The 16,880-nt window shown below is 54.2% G+C and overlaps 6 protein-coding genes across 6 annotated transcripts in view; 4 read left to right on the top strand and 2 right to left on the bottom strand.

The window, feature by feature from the left end:
- The window catches only part of PHACADRAFT_248034 (uncharacterized protein), a 6,101-nt gene extending 1,846 nt beyond the window's left edge, over positions 1-4,255 (top strand). The window contains exons 7-23 of the mRNA XM_007390783.1: positions 262-426; positions 482-640; positions 708-875; positions 930-954; positions 1,013-1,053; positions 1,104-1,162; positions 1,219-1,414; positions 1,468-1,631; positions 1,680-1,942; positions 2,000-2,508; positions 2,564-2,732; positions 2,785-2,968; positions 3,024-3,210; positions 3,265-3,557; positions 3,614-3,852; positions 3,907-3,930; positions 3,986-4,255. Of these exons, the coding sequence (XP_007390845.1) occupies positions 262-426; positions 482-640; positions 708-875; positions 930-954; positions 1,013-1,053; positions 1,104-1,162; positions 1,219-1,414; positions 1,468-1,631; positions 1,680-1,942; positions 2,000-2,508; positions 2,564-2,732; positions 2,785-2,968; positions 3,024-3,210; positions 3,265-3,557; positions 3,614-3,852; positions 3,907-3,930; positions 3,986-4,020 (2,880 nt within the window). The 3' untranslated portion in view covers positions 4,021-4,255. The remainder of the gene's footprint in view (positions 1-261; positions 427-481; positions 641-707; positions 876-929; positions 955-1,012; positions 1,054-1,103; positions 1,163-1,218; positions 1,415-1,467; positions 1,632-1,679; positions 1,943-1,999; positions 2,509-2,563; positions 2,733-2,784; positions 2,969-3,023; positions 3,211-3,264; positions 3,558-3,613; positions 3,853-3,906; positions 3,931-3,985) is intronic.
- A 158-nt stretch (positions 4,256-4,413) lies between these two features.
- Positions 4,414-5,210, bottom strand: PHACADRAFT_248030 (uncharacterized protein). The gene is made up of 5 exons (XM_007390782.1): positions 5,173-5,210; positions 4,957-5,123; positions 4,816-4,906; positions 4,700-4,753; positions 4,414-4,648 (listed from the first exon to the last, which is right to left on the bottom strand). Exons 1-5 carry the CDS (start codon positions 5,203-5,205, stop codon positions 4,625-4,627), a joined length of 369 nt encoding a protein of 122 aa, XP_007390844.1. The 5' UTR covers positions 5,206-5,210; the 3' UTR covers positions 4,414-4,624.
- A 71-nt stretch (positions 5,211-5,281) lies between these two features.
- PHACADRAFT_112021 (uncharacterized protein) lies at positions 5,282-9,153 on the top strand. Its single transcript, XM_007390781.1, has 13 exons — positions 5,282-5,653; positions 5,706-5,904; positions 5,957-6,095; positions 6,147-6,356; positions 6,413-6,579; positions 6,638-6,762; positions 6,813-7,162; positions 7,215-7,915; positions 7,971-8,272; positions 8,326-8,444; positions 8,500-8,758; positions 8,821-8,969; positions 9,024-9,153. Exons 1-13 carry the CDS (start codon positions 5,467-5,469, stop codon positions 9,063-9,065), a joined length of 2,949 nt encoding a protein of 982 aa, XP_007390843.1. The 5' UTR covers positions 5,282-5,466; the 3' UTR covers positions 9,066-9,153.
- Positions 9,154-9,368: 215 nt separating this feature from the next.
- Positions 9,369-11,363, top strand: PHACADRAFT_83887 (uncharacterized protein; the record flags this gene model as incomplete). The annotated part of the gene is made up of 7 exons (XM_007390780.1): positions 9,369-9,456; positions 9,508-9,935; positions 9,991-10,109; positions 10,162-10,333; positions 10,386-10,488; positions 10,543-11,186; positions 11,241-11,363. 7 exons carry the CDS (start codon positions 9,369-9,371, stop codon positions 11,361-11,363), a joined length of 1,677 nt encoding a protein of 558 aa, XP_007390842.1.
- Positions 11,364-11,579: 216 nt separating this feature from the next.
- Positions 11,580-16,284, bottom strand: PHACADRAFT_156677 (uncharacterized protein; the record flags this gene model as incomplete). The annotated part of the gene is made up of 19 exons (XM_007390779.1): positions 11,580-11,608; positions 11,664-11,832; positions 11,890-12,174; positions 12,229-12,408; positions 12,466-12,830; positions 12,884-13,016; positions 13,069-13,260; positions 13,313-13,501; positions 13,558-13,731; positions 13,785-13,948; positions 14,001-14,542; positions 14,595-14,701; positions 14,760-14,997; positions 15,049-15,194; positions 15,246-15,383; positions 15,436-15,546; positions 15,578-15,868; positions 15,924-16,041; positions 16,094-16,284. 19 exons carry the CDS (start codon positions 16,282-16,284, stop codon positions 11,580-11,582), a joined length of 3,762 nt encoding a protein of 1,253 aa, XP_007390841.1.
- Positions 16,285-16,432: 148 nt separating this feature from the next.
- Positions 16,433-16,880, top strand: part of PHACADRAFT_204595 (uncharacterized protein) — a 7,584-nt gene continuing 7,136 nt past the window's right edge. Inside the window, exon 1 of the mRNA XM_007390778.1 lies at positions 16,433-16,880. Coding sequence (XP_007390840.1) covers positions 16,529-16,880 — 352 coding nt within the window. The 5' untranslated portion in view covers positions 16,433-16,528.

Raw genomic sequence — 16,880 nt, 5'->3', positions numbered from 1 at the left:
GGGCGTATAGGGAGAAGAATGGAGAACGAGAAGCAGGACCAGATCGCCTTCCGCGAGGCCGTGCTTGCGGACAAGAAGCGCGGCGTCTCGAAGAAGAGTCCGTACACCGTCGGATTCTTCGGTCAGGTGAAGGCTCTCACGATCAGGCAGTTCCGCATGAGGCTGCAAGACAAATTCACCCTTGTGACAGGCTTCTCGCTCTCATGGGTGAGTCAGTTTCTCTCCCCCAGGCCTCACAATGCCCTGAATGCCCCTCGGCAGATTCTGGCCATCATCATCGGATCAGCGTACTACAACCTGCCGCTCACAGCCGCTGGAGCGTTCACGAGAGGTTCCGTTCTCTTCGTGGCTCTGCTTACATGCTGTCTGGACACGTTCGGAGAGCTCCCGGCCCAGATGATGGGTCGCCCGATCTTGAAGAAACAGGTACGTCGTTTCTGAACTTGGGTATGCGCAGGCACTTTAATGGACCATGTCACAGACGAGCTACTGCTTGTATCGGCCCGCGGCAACCGTCCTCGCGAACACGCTGGCCGACATGCCGTTCTCTTTCGTCCGCGTCACCATCTACAATATTATCATCTATTTCATGACTGGGCTCGATCGCTCCGCAGGAGCCTTCTTCACGTTTGAGCTCATGGTGCGTCCTCAGTCCCCGTCGCGTCTCTGGTATCGCTATACGTGCTCCGAGCTCATATACATCCCAGGTTTACCTTGCCTACCTCACGATGCAAGGCTTCTTCCGCACGATGGGCAACCTGTTCTCGAGCTTCCACGCAGCCTTCAGGATCTCCGCATTCTTTGTGCCGAACATGATCCAGTACGTTGGATACATGATCCCTGTTACGCAGATGAAACGGTGGCTTTTCTGGATTGTGAGTCGCGCGCTCTTGCAGTGCATCCAGCGGACTGACATTGTCGACTTCTAGTACTACATCAATCCACTCACTTACGGTCAGTTCGGCACATGTTTTGTAGCCACCTACAGGCTCTAATCCTTGTATCGCCTCAGCCTTCTCTGGGATCATTGAGAACGAGTTCATGCGGATTAATGTGTGTACGCATCTTCTCCTAGTGCTCAACGGATGCTAACAAGATCGCAGCTCGCTTGCGTTGGCGCCTACGTCGTGCCCCGCAACGGAGGCGACGCCGTGAAATACCCGTGCGTAGCTCGTGTGCCGATCTCTCCGCTGATGTCATGCTCACCTGCGTAATCAGCGACATGCTTGGCCCAAATCAAATCTGCACACTGTTTGGATCAACGTCCGGTCAGACGGAGGTGTCCGGACGGGCGTACCTGAGCGCAGGCTACGGCCTAGATGTTTCAGACCTCTGGCGACGCAACTTCGTCGTCCTCGTCGGCTTCCTGATCACGTTTCAGATCACGCAGATGCTTCTGATCGAGTACTACCCTGTAAGCACCCCCGCGCGTTGCATCGGACAACGGCCGCTCACGTACGCGCGCAGAAATACACCGGCGGCGGCTCTGCGATCGTCTATGCGCGGCCGACGAAGAACTCGAAGAAGCTGAACGAGGCGCTCCAGCAGCGGAAGGCGCTGCGCCACAAAGCTGAGGACAGCAAGGGTGACAAGACGCCAGCCGAGCCTGAGCAAGGGTACAACAAGGAAGGGTACGGCCTGTCTCGTCTCTTTGTCGATCGCCGCTCATCAGTGTGCAGGCTCGAAGTGCACCGCAGAACGTTCACCTGGGAGGCCATCAACTACAACGTCCCGGTTGCCGGAGGTACCAGACGGCTGCTCCACGACGTCTATGGTTATGTCAAGCCTGGTACTTTGACCGCTCTTATGGGTGCATCGGGCGCCGGCAAGACGACGTGCCTCGACGTGCTTGCGCAGCGCAAGAACATTGGCGTTATTTCCGGTAACATGCTCGTCGACGGCCGTCCCATTGGCGCCGATTTCGCCCGAGGCACTGCTTACGGTACGTTTATTTACCTACCATGTATACAACTGGTGGCTGATCCAAGCGACACTGCAGCCGAACAGATGGACGTCCACGAAGGCACCGCGACCGTGCGCGAGGCGATGCAGTTCTCTGCGCACCTCCGCCAGCCGGCGCACGTCCCGAAGGAAGAGAAGGACGCGTACGTCGAGGAGATGATCGAGCTGCTCGAGCTGCAAGACCTCGCGGACGCGCTCGTCTTCTCGCTCGGCGTCGAGGCGCGGAAGCGGCTCACGATCGGCGTCGAGCTCGCGAGCAAACCGGAGCTGCTGCTGTTCCTGGACGAGCCGACGTCGGGGCTCGACGGCCAGAGTGCGTGGAACCTCGTGCGCTTCCTGAAGAAACTCGCGGCGTCGGGCCAGGCGATCCTGTGCACGATCCACCAGCCGTCGTCCCTCCTGTTCGAGAGCTTCGACCGGCTCCTCCTCCTCGAGAGCGGTGGTGAGACCGTCTACTTTGGCGACATCGGGCCGGACGCGTGTGTCCTGCGCGAGTACTTTGCGCGTCATGGTGCCGTTTGCCCGGCGAACGTCAACCCTGCCGAGGTGTGTTGCGGCCGCGTTCGTGTGTAGGGGCGTTATATACTGACGATGCTTGCAGTTCATGCTCGATGCTATCGGTGCGGGCCTTGCTCCGCGCATCGGTAACAAGGACTGGAAGGACGTCTGGCTGGACTCGCTCGAGTACGAGCAGACGCGCCAGGAGATCGAACAGCTGAAGCGTGAGGGGCTGGCATATCCGGTCCCGGAGAAGGGAGAGGAGGCAACATGTAAGTATTGCTCGCACCCGCTCTCAATGCAAGGGTGCTGACTGCAGGCCAGATGCCACCTCTTTCTGGACCCAGCTGTACGAGGTCACGATGCGGAACAACTGGGCCCTCTGGCGCTCGCCGGACTACGTCTTCAGCCGCCTCTTCGTCCATGTCTTCATCTCGCTCTTCATCTCGCTGTCTTTCCTGCAGCTCGGGCACAGCTCGCGCGACCTCCAGTACCGTGTCTTCGGAATGTGCGTATCTTTTTTTCAGCAGAGACGCAGCGAACTTATGCCTGTGGTTTGCTAGCTTCTGGTTGTCTATCCTGCCTATGATCGTCATGGCTCAGATTCAGCCCCTCTGGATCTTCAACAGGCGTATCTTCATTCGCGAGTCGTCCAGCAGGATCTATTCTCCCTACGTCTTCGCTATCGGCCAGCTGATCGGAGAGATTCCATACTCCGTCCTCTGTGCTTTCGCCTATTGGGTGCTCATGGTAGGCATTCATCCTCGGTGTTCTCTCGCCCTTCACTAACGGCTTCATGATTAGGTCTGGCCCATGGGCTTTGGACAGGGTGCGGCGGGCACAAACGGCAATGGCATCATCTTCCTTGTCGTCCTCTTCATGGAGTTCTTCGGTGTCGGCCTGGGCCAGTTCGTCGGTGCGATTTCGCCCAACATACAGACCGCGGCGCTGTTCAACCCCTTCCTCGGTTTGACGCTCTCGCAATTCTGCGGCGTGACGATCCCGTACCCGACCCTCGCCCGGTTCTGGCGCTCTTGGATGTACCAGCTCGACCCGTACACACGCATGCTCAGCGCGACGCTGGCTACCGAGTTGCAGTGAGTTGGCGTCTCTTGTCGGCGGGTATGGGCAGATGTCTGACGAATTTGTGCAGTGGTCTCATCATCCAGTGTCAGCCCGATGAGTTCTCGATCTTCAGTCCGCCCTCCGGCCAGACCTGCCAGCAGTGGGCGGGCGACTTTGTCAACGCGACTGGCGGCTACCTCGACAACCCCAACGACAGCGCGGCGTGCCGCTACTGTCAGTATGCTGTCGGCGACCAGTACTTTGAGCCGTTGCACATCCGCTACCAGGATCGCTGGCGGGACATCTGGATATTGTTCTGTTATTTCGGTACGTAGTAGCCTGTCTCGTCGTTTGGGCATAGGCTGATGGTGCCTGCTGCAGTGTTTAATATCTTTGCCACGATCGGTGAGTTTTTGTCTAATGTGTCCTCGAGAACAATGTGCTGACCCCGTCTCTGCAGTCGCGTCCCGCCTGCTGCGTTACGCGAGACGATGAGCCTCATGTTCCACTATTCTACATAGATCTGCTAGTATCACTGCATTGACGCTAGATGCTCCTGCACGCCATTCATGGATTAATTAGACACCGAGTATCACGAACTGGTGTTATTACGAGAGTTTGAACAGACCTTCACGAGCTTCCCTTTCATGCTGGTTGGGTCTGTAGAGGCCCGAAGAGTCCATCGCTTTTGCCATGCACGCACCACATACCACAATTACATTGTAGCGAGACCCAATTGGACAACAAGTGATGACAGCAGCGATAGTCAAAGTGCTCACGCCGCGTATTGGTTTGTAATCCTTGGTCGTGCGCTGAAGCAAATAGGGCCAGTCACAACCCGTCGTACTGTTAATGGTGGTGCGTCGTACCAGACTCAAAATGGAAGGGGGGTTGTGCATCGAAAGGGTTATCGACGTCAGATGACTTACTCGCGACGGACTGAATGTAATGCATAGCAGGCGAGAGTGCGCACCAGCTGGCAGCTATCCGGTGGACGACGGCATACTTCGTTGGCCTTAGGAGAATGCCCAGCGGAAAGCTCGAAGGTGCAGCTTTGAGAACGTGAGTGGGACAGTCGCGGTAAGATATGGCAGAGAGATTATTGATTAGGTGCACTATTAAACTTTGAAAAAGTCAGCATGGCTATGGCAGCTAGCCTGACAAAGGGACCTACAATATCACGCATTTGAGCCTGAGCATCGTTAAACTGCTTCTCCAGGTATTTATTCTGTTAGACACGTCGACTATGGTCAGTACTCTTGCTCTAAACTAGCATGGGGTTTGACAGACTTTCTTAGTGAGGTTGTTAATGTCGTCTGCGAGCTCTTTCTCTTCTGCCTTAAGGTCTTTGTCCATGACTGGCCGAGGGACCTGCATGAACCTGGTATATGCGTGAATGTGTGATGCCCTTGGTGAGTAAGAGCTACGCACATCTTCCCGACACCTTTATAGAGGTTTACATCCTCCCCGAGAACTTTTATCTCCTCGGTGGTCAGCTGCAATATCCGCCGCTCGCGCTCCTTGGCTGCAACCTGCTGACGGTTGACGTTCAGCGCGCGTTGCGACTGGATCGCAGTTTGTTGGATTTGAAGTAGGATCTATGTGGTGTTAGTCTCGTACTGAGGCTGCCTTTATCTTTGTGTATACCTTTCTGAGGGTGTCATCTGGGAGGGTAGTCATCGTGGTCGACCGTCAAGCACGCCACAAGCGCCAAGCGTACCATAACGCGTTGACGCCGCGATTTCGTCTGCGTTGAACGACCACCACCAGCACACATCCGCATTTTGCTACCCTGAGCTTTGCTCGACCTGTATCTCTTGCTCGACGGGATCGCTATATCTGCCTTGACATACTTTGTTGGGCTATATATCCTCAAAAGCAACTGCTCATTTGCTGAAGTGGTTCAAATCATACCTGCATATAGTGCAATAGCCTGACAAAATGGCGTCCTTTGAAGACTACGATGAATTCGGCAATTACATTGGCGCGGACATTGACTCGGACGATGAAGAGGAGATCTCTCAGCCGTACGCGCAGCAGCAGCGGGAACCGTCTGCCCAACCACTTGAGGGCTTCGACGATGTGCTTATGGAAGCTGCCGACGAGGGTGCGCTGATGCAGGTAGACGGTGTGTCCTAAATACTTTGACTTGTTGTTTGAGCCTTATAGGGAGCTCACAGAGCCCGTACATAATGCCGTAATTCTACACGAGGACAAGCAGTATTATCCTACTGCCCAACAAGTTTATGGCGAGGATGTCGAGACCCTGGTCCAGGAAGAAGATGCCCAACCGCTGTCAGAGCCCATTGTTGCTCCTATCAAGGTTCGCAGATGGACGGTGGAGGAGAAGAACATGCCAGAAACGCGCTTCGACAAAGGGTACGCACGAGCTCGGCTTGAGTTTACCATTCAGTATTGAAGACGTGTCCAGATTCCTTCTGCAGATGACTGGATTCACCGAGTTTGTGCGGAATGTCGCGGTAGTCGGCCATCTTCACCATGGCAAAACTGCGTTGATGGATATGCTAGTCTTCGAGACGCATAAGATGGACTGGGATTCTGACAATCAGGTATGTATGCTATATGCATTGTTTTGCGGTCGAACAAACCAATTTTCCCAGACCCGGTACACCGACACCCATGTTCTGTCAAGAGAACGAGGTATCTCCATCAAGTCCTCGCCCATGTCGTTGATTCTTCAGAACAGCTACGGGAAGTCACACCTCATTCACCTCATTGACACACCTGGACACGTGAACTTCGTTGATGAGGTTGCGCCCGCTATACGGCTGGTGGATGGTGTCGTCTTAGTGGTTGATGTCGTCGAGGGGGTACGCTTCAACTTTTCGTCCACTCTCTATATCTTGTTCATGGAAGTCTATTGCAGGTTATGTGCAACACAGAAGCTATCATCCGCCATTGCTTGCAAGAGGGTGTGAAGATGACCCTCGTCATTAACAAGATTGACCGCCTCATACTTGAACTACGTATCAAGGCTGCAGATGCGTTTTACAAGATCAAGCACACCCTCGAGGAAATTAATACCTTCATCAGGTTAGGATTTTGACTTGTCACGTGTAGCAATTCTCTGACAAAATCCTCTGTGTGGCAGTGGTATCAACCCCGATCCTGATCTCCGTCTCAGCCCAGAGAACGGCAATGTGGCGTTCGCCAGCACCGACATGCACTGGTGTTTCACCCTGCGGTCGTTTGCACAGATGTATGCGGACACCTATGGTAATGCAAAAAATCGAATTCAGGGACATCTGCTTACGGATCTCTCCTAGGCTCTCTGGACGTTGACGCGTTCGCAGACCGCCTCTGGGGGGATATTTACTTCGATGCCGAGACTCGTAAGTTCACCCGCAAGCAAGCGGATCCCGAGCAGAATCGAACCTTTGTCCACTTCATTCTCGAACCGCTCTACAAACTCTACAGCCAAGTGCTAAGTGAAGAGACCGACAATCTGAAGGGCACTCTCGAGGGCCTCGGCATTCACCTCAAGCCGGTCTTGTATAAGATGGATGTACGACCCTTATTGAAAGCCGTGCTTGACCAGTTCTTTGGGCCGGCAAAGGGCTTGGTGGACATGATCGTGGAACATATCCCGTCGCCCCTCGCAGCTACTGCTGACAAGGTGAGTTCAATACATGATCTCCATAGCGTGCACTAATAACAGTGGCGCGCAGGTTCGACGAACATATACTGGTCCCATGAACAGCGAGCTAGTGCAGGCCATGGAGAAATGTGACCCGGAAGGCCCATTGATGATCAGCGTTACCAAATTATACCATACGACCGATGCCCAGTCATTCAGGGCATTCGGCCGTGTCATCAGCGGTACCCTCAGGAAAGGTGTCGATGTCAAAGTCCTCGGTGAAGGCTACTCGCCTGAAGATGAGGAAGACATGGTCAAGGCCGTCGTTGAGGATATCTGGATCAGCGAGGCGCGGTACTTCGTCCCTGCGGAGGAAGTCGTCGCCGGTAACCTTGTTTTACTTGGTGGTGTCGACGCATCGATCTCGAAGACTGCAACGATTGCAGCGACGAACCTTGAGGACGATCTCTACATCTTCCGACCAATTAAGCACATGACGCAGTCTGTTCTCAAGATCGCTATAGAGCCCATTGCACCGTCGGAGCTGCCCAAAATGTTGTCTGGTCTCCGGAGCATTAACAAATCGTACCCCTTGGTTGCGACAAAGGTCGAGGAGAGCGGTGAGCATGTTCTGATCGGTACGGGTGAGCTGTACCTCGACTGCGTCATGCACGATCTACGGCGACTGTTCTCGGAGATTGAGATCAAAGTCTCGGACCCTGTTACTAAGTTCTGCGAGACTGTACTCGAGACTAGTGCCTTGAAATGCTATGCAGACACACCAAACAAGAAGTGAGCGGCCAAATTTTTCACACAATTGGTGTTTACCTGACATGTATTACCCAAGAAACCGGATTACCATGATCGCCGAGCCACTGGAACGCGGTATTGCAGAGGATGTCGAGAGCGGCCGCGTTACCATGCGTATGACTCCCAAAGAGCGGGGCAAGTTCTTCGAGGAGAAGTACCAATGGGATTTGCTTGCGTCACGGTCTATCTGGGCGTTTGGTCCCGACGACAGCGGCCCGAATGTCTTGCTTGATGACACTCTGCCGTCGCAGGTGGACAAGAAATTGCTCGGTACCGTTAAGCAGCATATTACGCAAGGCTTCCAGTGGGGTGCGCGTGAAGGCCCTCTTTGCGACGAGCGTAAGCATGCTCTATCCGAACCTCTTCCGTGGCCGTAGCTGATGCATTCTCAGCTATGCGGAATGTTAAATTCCGAATCCTTGACGCAAGCCTGGCACAAGAGCCAATTTTCCGAGGTGGTGGACAGATTGTACCCACGGCACGTCGTGTTTGCTACTCATCGTTCCTGATGGTACGTGGGAAAGGTTCACATATCCTTGCACACGTCCTGAGCTGCCCGTCCATAGGCAACGCCGCGTCTAATGGAACCGGTCTACTTTGTTGAAGTACAAGCGCCCGCAGACTGCATATCGGCGGTTTACACCGTGTTGGCACGCCGGCGTGGTCACGTCACACAAGATATCCCGAAAGCCGGCTCTCCATTGTACACTGTCAAGGCTCTGATCCCTGTCATTGACGCAAACGGCTTCGAGACTGACCTCCGGACGGCGACGCAAGGTCAGGCGTTCTGCTTGCAGATGTTCGACCACTGGTCGATTGTGCCCGGTAAGATTTCGTCGGTTTAAATCTGTGCGAGAGATCTGACGGAGATTGACGTACTTGTGCAGGTGATCCCACCGACACGAGCATTAAGCTTCGGCCGCTTGAGCCTGCATCTGGTCAGGCGTTGGCGAGGGACCTCGTGCTCAAGACGAGAAGGCGAAAAGGTCTAGGCGACCAAATTGCCGTGTCAAAATACTTGGACGACGAATTCGTGGTAAGCACAGGCCGTTGCTCGCCATTCACGTTTTGATGCTAACGGCCAGTGCAGCTCGCGCTGTCTGCGTCTGGACATGCGGATCTTTTAGGCTGAAAAGTAGTGTCTGAGGTTGTCGTGCTGCAGTGTCTTCTTACTGTATATGAAACATATTTCCAGAGTCAAACATTGCTGAGAGCTGTGAGAGGGCTTCGGGATTTAGAGCGCGTGGGGGCAGCGGCCCGTGGGAATTGTGGAATGACGTGGAAAGTGTTGTCTACGTGGCAGTCACGCCCGCGCACATTTAGAGTCCAGGTCGAGCGCCCCAGCCTTCACAGACACTCCTCTTTCTCTTTCTCTTCTCATTCCCATTCTCTCTCCTGTCCACCCCCCTACCGTCAACGGTCCTTCGTAGACATCATGCGAAGCGTAGCGCTCTCTGCCACCTTGCTTGTCGCCGCTGCGTGCAGCGCGTCAGCGGACGAGTCTAAGCCCGTCTTCAAGGCAAGTTCTGCGACGGCCGCGTTACAAGTTGTTTTTGAACTCTTTACTTAACGAGCCCGACCCCCTTTACAGCCCACCGACATCAAGGCACCATTCCTCGAGCAGTTCACCGACGACTGGGCTGAACGCTGGACGCCTTCCGAGGCGACTAAGAAGACCCCAGTCGGCGGCGAGACGTTCAGCTACGTCGGCGAGTGGTCCGCCGAAGAGCCCGCAGATGTTCTCATCGAGGGTGACAAGGGCCTCGTCGCCAAGACCAAGGCCGCACACCACGCCATCTCCGCGCCGTTCGAGAAGACGATCGACTTTGCCGACAAACCCCTTGTCGTGCAGTACGAGGTCAAGTACCAGAAGGGCGGTAACTGCGGTGGTGGCTACATCAAGCTCCTCGAGGATGGCTTCCAGACCGCAGGCAAGGAGTTCTCGGACAAGACACCATGGACCGTCATGTTCGGTCCGGATTTGACTTGCCCCGGCACGAAGGTATGTGCACAGCGCTTTTACTGGTCGGATATGTTTTACTGACGTCTTTGTGCAGACTCACTTCATCTTCCGCCACAAGAACCCAATCACTGGTGAATTCGAGGAGAAGCACCTCAAGCTCCCGCCCAAGCCTACGTTCGACAAGAACACTAACCTCTTCACCCTCATTCTCCAGTGAGCAGATATGAAATGAATAGGGGGCTGGATAGATCTGATGGTATTTTAGGCCCAACAACACGTATGACGTGCGCTTCAATGGCGAGAGCCAGAATACTGGCGACCTGCTCGAGGACTTCGAGCCACCAGTCAACCCTCTCAAGGAGATTGACGACCCCGAGGACAAGAAGCCTGAGGACTGGGTCGATACTAAGCGTATCGCTGACCCCGAAGCTAAGAAGGTTGGTGGATAATCATACGTGCGCTATTCGGATATTTACTCAGGATTCATAGCCCGATGACTGGGATGAGGATGCGCCCTACGAGATTCCCGATGAGGATGCCGTGAAGCCTGAGGGCTGGCTCGATGACGAGCCCGAGCTCGTCGCCGACCCTGGTAAGCTTGGCAGCTCTCAGTTCACCTAACGGATACTCATCTCTTAATTGTCAGACGCCGAGAAGCCCGAGGAGTGGGATGACGAGGAGGACGGTGACTGGATTGCGCCCATTGTTCCCAACCCTAAGTGCGATGAGGCTCCCGGATGTGGCGAGTGGAAGCGACCGTTCAAGGCCAACCCCGGCTACAGGGGCAAGTGGTTTGCTCCTATGATTGACAACCCCGCCTACATCGGCGAGTGGGCTCCTCGCAAGATCCCCAACCCCAACTACTTCGAGGATCTTACCCCCGTCAAGAGCCTTCAGCCCATTGGTGGTGTTGGTATCGAGCTCTGGACAATGACCGAAGACATCCTCTTCGACAACCTCTACATTGGCAACTCCGTTGAAGACGCTGCGGCGCTCGCTAAGGAGACCTGGGAAGTCAAGCACGAGCTCGAAGAAGCCGCTAAGCAGAAGGCTAAGGTATCTGACGACGAGGATGACGAACATTCTTCCGTCTCCTTCAAGGATGATCCTGTTGCGTTCATTCGCGCGAACGTCTTCAGCTTCATTGAAATGTTCAAGGAGGACCCCGTCTTTGCCCTCAAGGCTCAGCCTGAGACCGCTGCGGGACTTACCCTTGTCCTTACCACTTTCATTGGCATGCTCGGCGTCCTTCTGGGCCTCATTGGCGGCCAGCAGCAGCCCATCACCAAGGTATGCCCTTTGATACTTTGACCAACGTTCTCAGTACTGATCACATCTCTGCAGTCTGCCAAGAAGACCGATGCTCCTTCACCAGACAACAAGGCTGCTAAGGCGAAGACTGAGGCCGAGCCCGCGGCAGCAGCCGGTGGTGAGAAGACGGACACCCCGGTGAAGAAGAGGAAGTAGATCGCAGATTTATCAAAATGATACCACTCTTCGGTTGCGACGAACGTCTCTTATTGGCTCAGTACTTTTTTCTTCGTCGTTGTTTTGCTGTTCTCTTGTGCTTTGCTTACGATTGGTAAAACTATTGACGGGTTCTAGGGAAAGCTAATTTTTGGAGAATCGCACGCGTGTGAGAACACTTTGAAGATATAAATTTTGGGTATGACGTGTGATATATCAGAAGTACAGGCTTGCGGCGAATACAACTGTTCGCCTGGTCATTTCTTGCAGCACAGCAGGGATTAAAAAACTTATACGCACTGTCTCGTTTGATCTTGAGTTGCGCTTCCTCCATCTTCTTGAATAGCTCCGCGTCTCCGATGACACGAGCTGCGTCCCGAACTTCACGGCAGGTCTCGTCCAGCCTCGTAATGCACCGCACGATGGTGCCCTCCGCAACGTCCGTCAGGTCTGTGATTTGCTCGAATGGCTGTGGATGAGCACAAGTCAGCTCAGGACTGCGATAGCAATGCGCGTGTCAGCTCACCATGCCCTTCGCCCACTCATACACTACCTCGACGAGTCCAATCTTGAGCTGGCGGAACTCCTCGCCCGGGACTTTGTGCGCCTCCTGCACACGTTCTACCCGCTCCGCGATCGCGACGATGGCGTCGAGGCCCTCCTTGAGCTTCGGCGGGATGACGGGCTCGACATCGGTCTTCTCCTGGAAGATGAAGCACGAGAGGAGCGCAGCGACCTCCTCGGGGTCGTACGCCGCCAGCGTGTTCTCGAGGATGAGTTCCGTGAGGACGAGCTCATTCGCAGAGTTGATCTGTGAAAGTCGAGTAAGTGAAGAGAGAAAGGAGGAGGGAACAGGAAAACGCACCTCGCATGCCACGCGGCCCTTAAGGAGCACGGTCGAGTTTTGGTCGATGAATTTAAGATCCTTCAGGACGTCGACACGTTGCGCATAGTCTGGGATGAGTTCCAGGTTCTGGTCCGAGATGGCCAGCTTAAGCCATGCTATGTTTGCCCGCAGGACTTCCTCGCCATGCAGTATTTGATACTACCCCATGTTCGTCAGAACTGCGCCCGAACCGCAGGCGATGGAGCGCGGACGTACGTGGTGCTCAAAGTCCGGACACTCTCTGCACGTGTATCCAGGCAGCCGCTTCACGAGCTCATCCCTCGCGCGCACCGTTTCCTGAAACTCGAAGGCCTTAAGGCGGGCCTTCCAGTCAACTTCAGGCACCCCGTTACCGCTCGCGATCCATTCGTGGATCACGCTAAGAAGGACGTCCCTCGCCTCGTTCATCTTCGTGATGCGACGGACGGTTGCGACCTGCTCGAAGTCGATTTTGACGACTCGGTCAGTCACGAGGGCGATGCTGTTGAGAGACACGGTGTTATACTCGTAGGTCGCCTTGTCAACAAGCATCGACTCTGCTTTTGGTGGCCAGGTCGGTGGTATCGCCTGTGCGTCCACGTCTGAATTTGGTCTCGGTAAATGCGGCAAGCGAAGTCGACTCCGGAAGGCGCACCATTCTTCCCTTCCTTGGTGTCCGGAGACACAACCGCAAGCACTTCGTATGTCTTTGCCTTCTCTATAACACCTGACGAAGTCGTAGGTGCGGGTGCTGGCCTGAGAACCACAGCAATATTGCACCTAAAGTGCTGCAGGAGAGGATCAGTCACAAGTCCTCTACATGCTCATAAACAAGCATACCCCGTCGACGAGAACAACAACGCGACCCGGCTGCAAAAGCTGTTTTGAGCCCTTGGATCTATGACTGTCATCCATGCTAAGCAACCGGAAATTATATTCTACGATATCGGCGGTGTCATCGTAGAGCTTCTCAATGTCTGGTCGGCAGATGTCGCATTCGAGCTTCGGCAGCATAGATAGCTGCTTTTCGCTCTGGCACGGAAAGGAATAAGTCCGATGTATACCCTGCAAGATAGTAGCGTACCTCGATGACTTTCTTCTGCTGGTCGGGGAGCAGTCGTTGTGAAGCGTTCTCGGAGAAACTTCGCTTGATCATTTCTTCGACCCGAAGTGCCTCGACTCGAAGCAAGTTCAGGATCATGTTGTAGGTGAGGCGGAACTGTGACTGCAGCTTCAATGGGGTGCCGAGGATCATGGTTTGCAGTGTTGTTTGCTTTATGGACGAGCATCAAATCTCGGCATACAGATCATCAGAAGCATGCACCTTACCTCTGGTAGCTCGTCGTTAGCCACGAGCACCACTGTGCCTGTGGCGTCCAAACCACGTCTGCCAGCGCGACCAGCCATCTGAGTGTACTCTCCAGGAAGGACCTCCCGGAAGCTCTTGCCATCGTGTTTCCTAGTATGTGAGAACACGACTGATTTGGCCGGCATGTTTACACCCTGGTTATGACAACGTCAGCCTCCATATCTAACTGATATAAGAAAGCACTGACCATAGCAAATGTTTCTGTAGCGAACAGCACTTTCACTAGACCTCGTGCGAACAACATCTCCACCGCTTCTTTAACGATGGGCAGGAGACCTCCGTGATGTACGCCGATGCCACGAGACAGAAGGTCACGCATCCTTCGAATTTGCGGCAGCCGTCTATCCGCATCTACAGAGCAATTATCGTGCTGTCGCTACGAAGTTACCAGACGTTTACTCACCCTTCAGCCGAGAAAGCGCCTTCTCGATCATAACGTGCACCTCACTCTTCTCCACAGATGTCGACAGATCCAGGTTCGTCAACGTACCCGCGTTCTCCTCGCATCGCTTCTTTGAGAATGTGAACACCACCACTGGTAGCAACGACTTCTTCTTGAGGTTCCCGATGAGGTGAACATAGAGATTCTTGTCCGGCTGGTGGAATGTGCGTCCAGAGCCAGTGGGACCTCTCGCGGCAGGTGTTGCGCCACGGGCAGGCGTGCCGCCTCGCTGGCCGCCCCTCCCTGTGGGTGCACCTCGCCCGCCACGCTGTGGTGCTGCCGCACGCGCGCCGAGGCGCTGAACAGGCGGCAAACCAGCCGCTTCCCGCTCCTTGTCTTGTTTGCGACGGAGGGCTTCGCCTGCAGCTTTATAGCCCTCGCCCACGAAGTGACGCTCTGCATCAACAATTTTGTGAAAGTCTCGTCCGGCGTACAGAAAGTGCTCGAGCGGGACCGGACGCTTGGCAGTGGAAATGACATAGATGTCTTTCTTCTTGGTGCGTCTGTACCTATAGTCAGTACATTCCCACAGAATGGGTGAGACTTCGAACACACCCGACCCAGTCGGCGAATTCCTTAGTGTTTGGTACCGTCGCCGAAAGTAGAATAATGTTGACGTGGTCTGGCAACATGATAATGACCTCTTCCCATACGACACCTCGCTGCAGGCGTAGGCTCAGCAACTGGTTTCTGATGAAACCAGAAACGTGACTGTCTTACTTCTGCGTCGTTTACATAGTGCACCTCGTCGAAGATGACGAATTCAACATCCCGAATGAGATCTGCGCCCTTGTAGAGCATACTTCGCAGAATTTCGGTCGTCATGATCAAGCAGTTTGCTTCTGGGTTGATCTGCACATCTCCAGTCAGGATGCCAACGTTGGCTGCGTCGAACGTTTGCTTGAAATCACGGTATTTTTGATTAGACAAGGCTTTGATGGGCGAGGTGTAGATGGCGCTTTATCGCGAGTAAGCCAGAGTACGACTGCGTAGGCTCATTTCCGCTTACCGGGTCATGTGCTTGGCTGCCAGCGCGATGGCGTATTCTGCCACCACAGTCTTACCCGCAGACGTATGCGCGGCTACAAAGACTGAGTCACCCATCTCGAGATGATAAACAGCTTCCTTCTGGAAGGTATCAAGCTCGAAAGGATACTAGATCGCACAGGATCAGCGTGTTAAAGTTTTTATAAGTGCGAGGTGTACCTTGTGAGCCATGTCGGGTACAAGTTCGTGGAAGTTTTTCATAGGCTTGTTGATGTCGACGACGTGCGCCCAATCACGTTTCTCGACCTTGCGGCGCAATGGCCGGGCGGTCGCAATAACCGGCTTCAAGTGAGCTCTCTGAAAGCAAAGGGTCAAAGGATGCATCTAGTCGATATTTAACAGAACGTACCGAGGCAGGCAACAGGTCATCGATCTCTGTGAAACCGATCTGTTCTTGGATAGCGGCTTGTGCTTCATCCTCTGGATGGTAGACATCGCCATTCTGCACAAAGAACGTCAGCTACATCGAAGCAAACCCACAGAAATGCCACCTGAAGATCGATTTTTGACCGTGTGTTGATATCAGCAAGCTCCTCGTCTTCGGTATCGTCTGTATCACCGGGCAGTCGTAAGCCTCTGCTGAAACCAGGAGGTATCCTCTTGAGCCCTTTGGTGTTCTCGTCCAAATCTTTGATAGATATCGCATCCTTAGTTACCTCTTCTAGGCCACCAGGCCAGAAGGGCACGAAACCAGTTTTTCCTCTGACAAAATTTGTGCTTGGAGCCGGTGCTCGATCTAGCGATGTGGAGGTCAAGCCAGAGGCTACAGGAGGATTGCGAACCTATGAATCGTCGAGTATAGTTTGTTCCCATACTGTACTAATTTATACGACAAACCTCTGCATACCCTGTAACCTTCCCGTGGAGACCTGACCGGACGAAGGAAAGGCTAGTGGGTGGAGGCGATGGTTCGCAGCTGAGCAGAGAGGGGATGTCCAGCTTCTCTTCCCAGTGTCTACAGGCGCAAGTCTCAGCGAAAAGAACGCTAGGCTTAAATAAACGCGTACACCTGATACGACGGGAGCCAGTGCTCCGGAAATTTATCCTGAGGAAGGAGTAGCTTCTCCTCGATTTCGCGGTGTACTTGTTCTCGCGAAGGCAGGCCTGCAAGACCAAGCTCTTTCAAAAGATCCTTTGCATGTTGTTTATTTGGGTGAAGGAGCTTGTCGAGGACTTCCTCGTGTGCGTCGATGTCCATGGTCAAATCTCAGGTGACCATAGACGCGTGTGGCAAGGAGAGCTGAAGGAGGATGCCGCGATCTCAGTGCCACAAAGCTGATGAGGATATCCGCATTTGGTACCCCGCTTTGAGCATAATTTCCCCGCTTTTTCGGACGCGTCGGCTTTAACGCAGACGCTCCTTCTGCTCCCTCTCCCCGCCGGTCTGCATAAAAGCCGGCGTGGTAATACTTGCAACTACACACTCTCTTGACCACACAGCCATGTCTACATCTTTGCTTAGGGCTGCCCGCTCACAGCTCTTCCTCCCTGCTACTCGGGCGTTCGGATCCCTGCCAGCTCTACCACTGTCTCCACCTTCCCCGGCTGACGAAGACTCGCAGTTCAAAGCGCGGGTTCAACAGACGCAAGCATTCTTTGATCAGCCGCGGTTTGCCAATCTCAAGAGACCATACACTGCCGAAGTCGTCACGTCCAAGCAAGGTTCCTTGCCTGTGCTGCCACTGTCCTCTGCGTTACTGGCAGACAAGCTATGGCGGCTGTTCGAGGAGCGTTCGAAGGAAGGGAGGCCGGTGCATACCATGGGTGCCGTTGATCCCGTACAAATGACACAAA

Source organism: Phanerochaete carnosa (genome assembly GCF_000300595.1).
Source record: "Phanerochaete carnosa HHB-10118-sp unplaced genomic scaffold PHACAscaffold_1, whole genome shotgun sequence".
Classification (NCBI taxonomy): domain Eukaryota; kingdom Fungi; phylum Basidiomycota; class Agaricomycetes; order Polyporales; family Phanerochaetaceae; genus Phanerochaete; species Phanerochaete carnosa.
The sequence above is the reverse complement of the archived record's forward strand: the minus strand, read 5'-3'. Positions and strand labels throughout refer to the sequence as shown.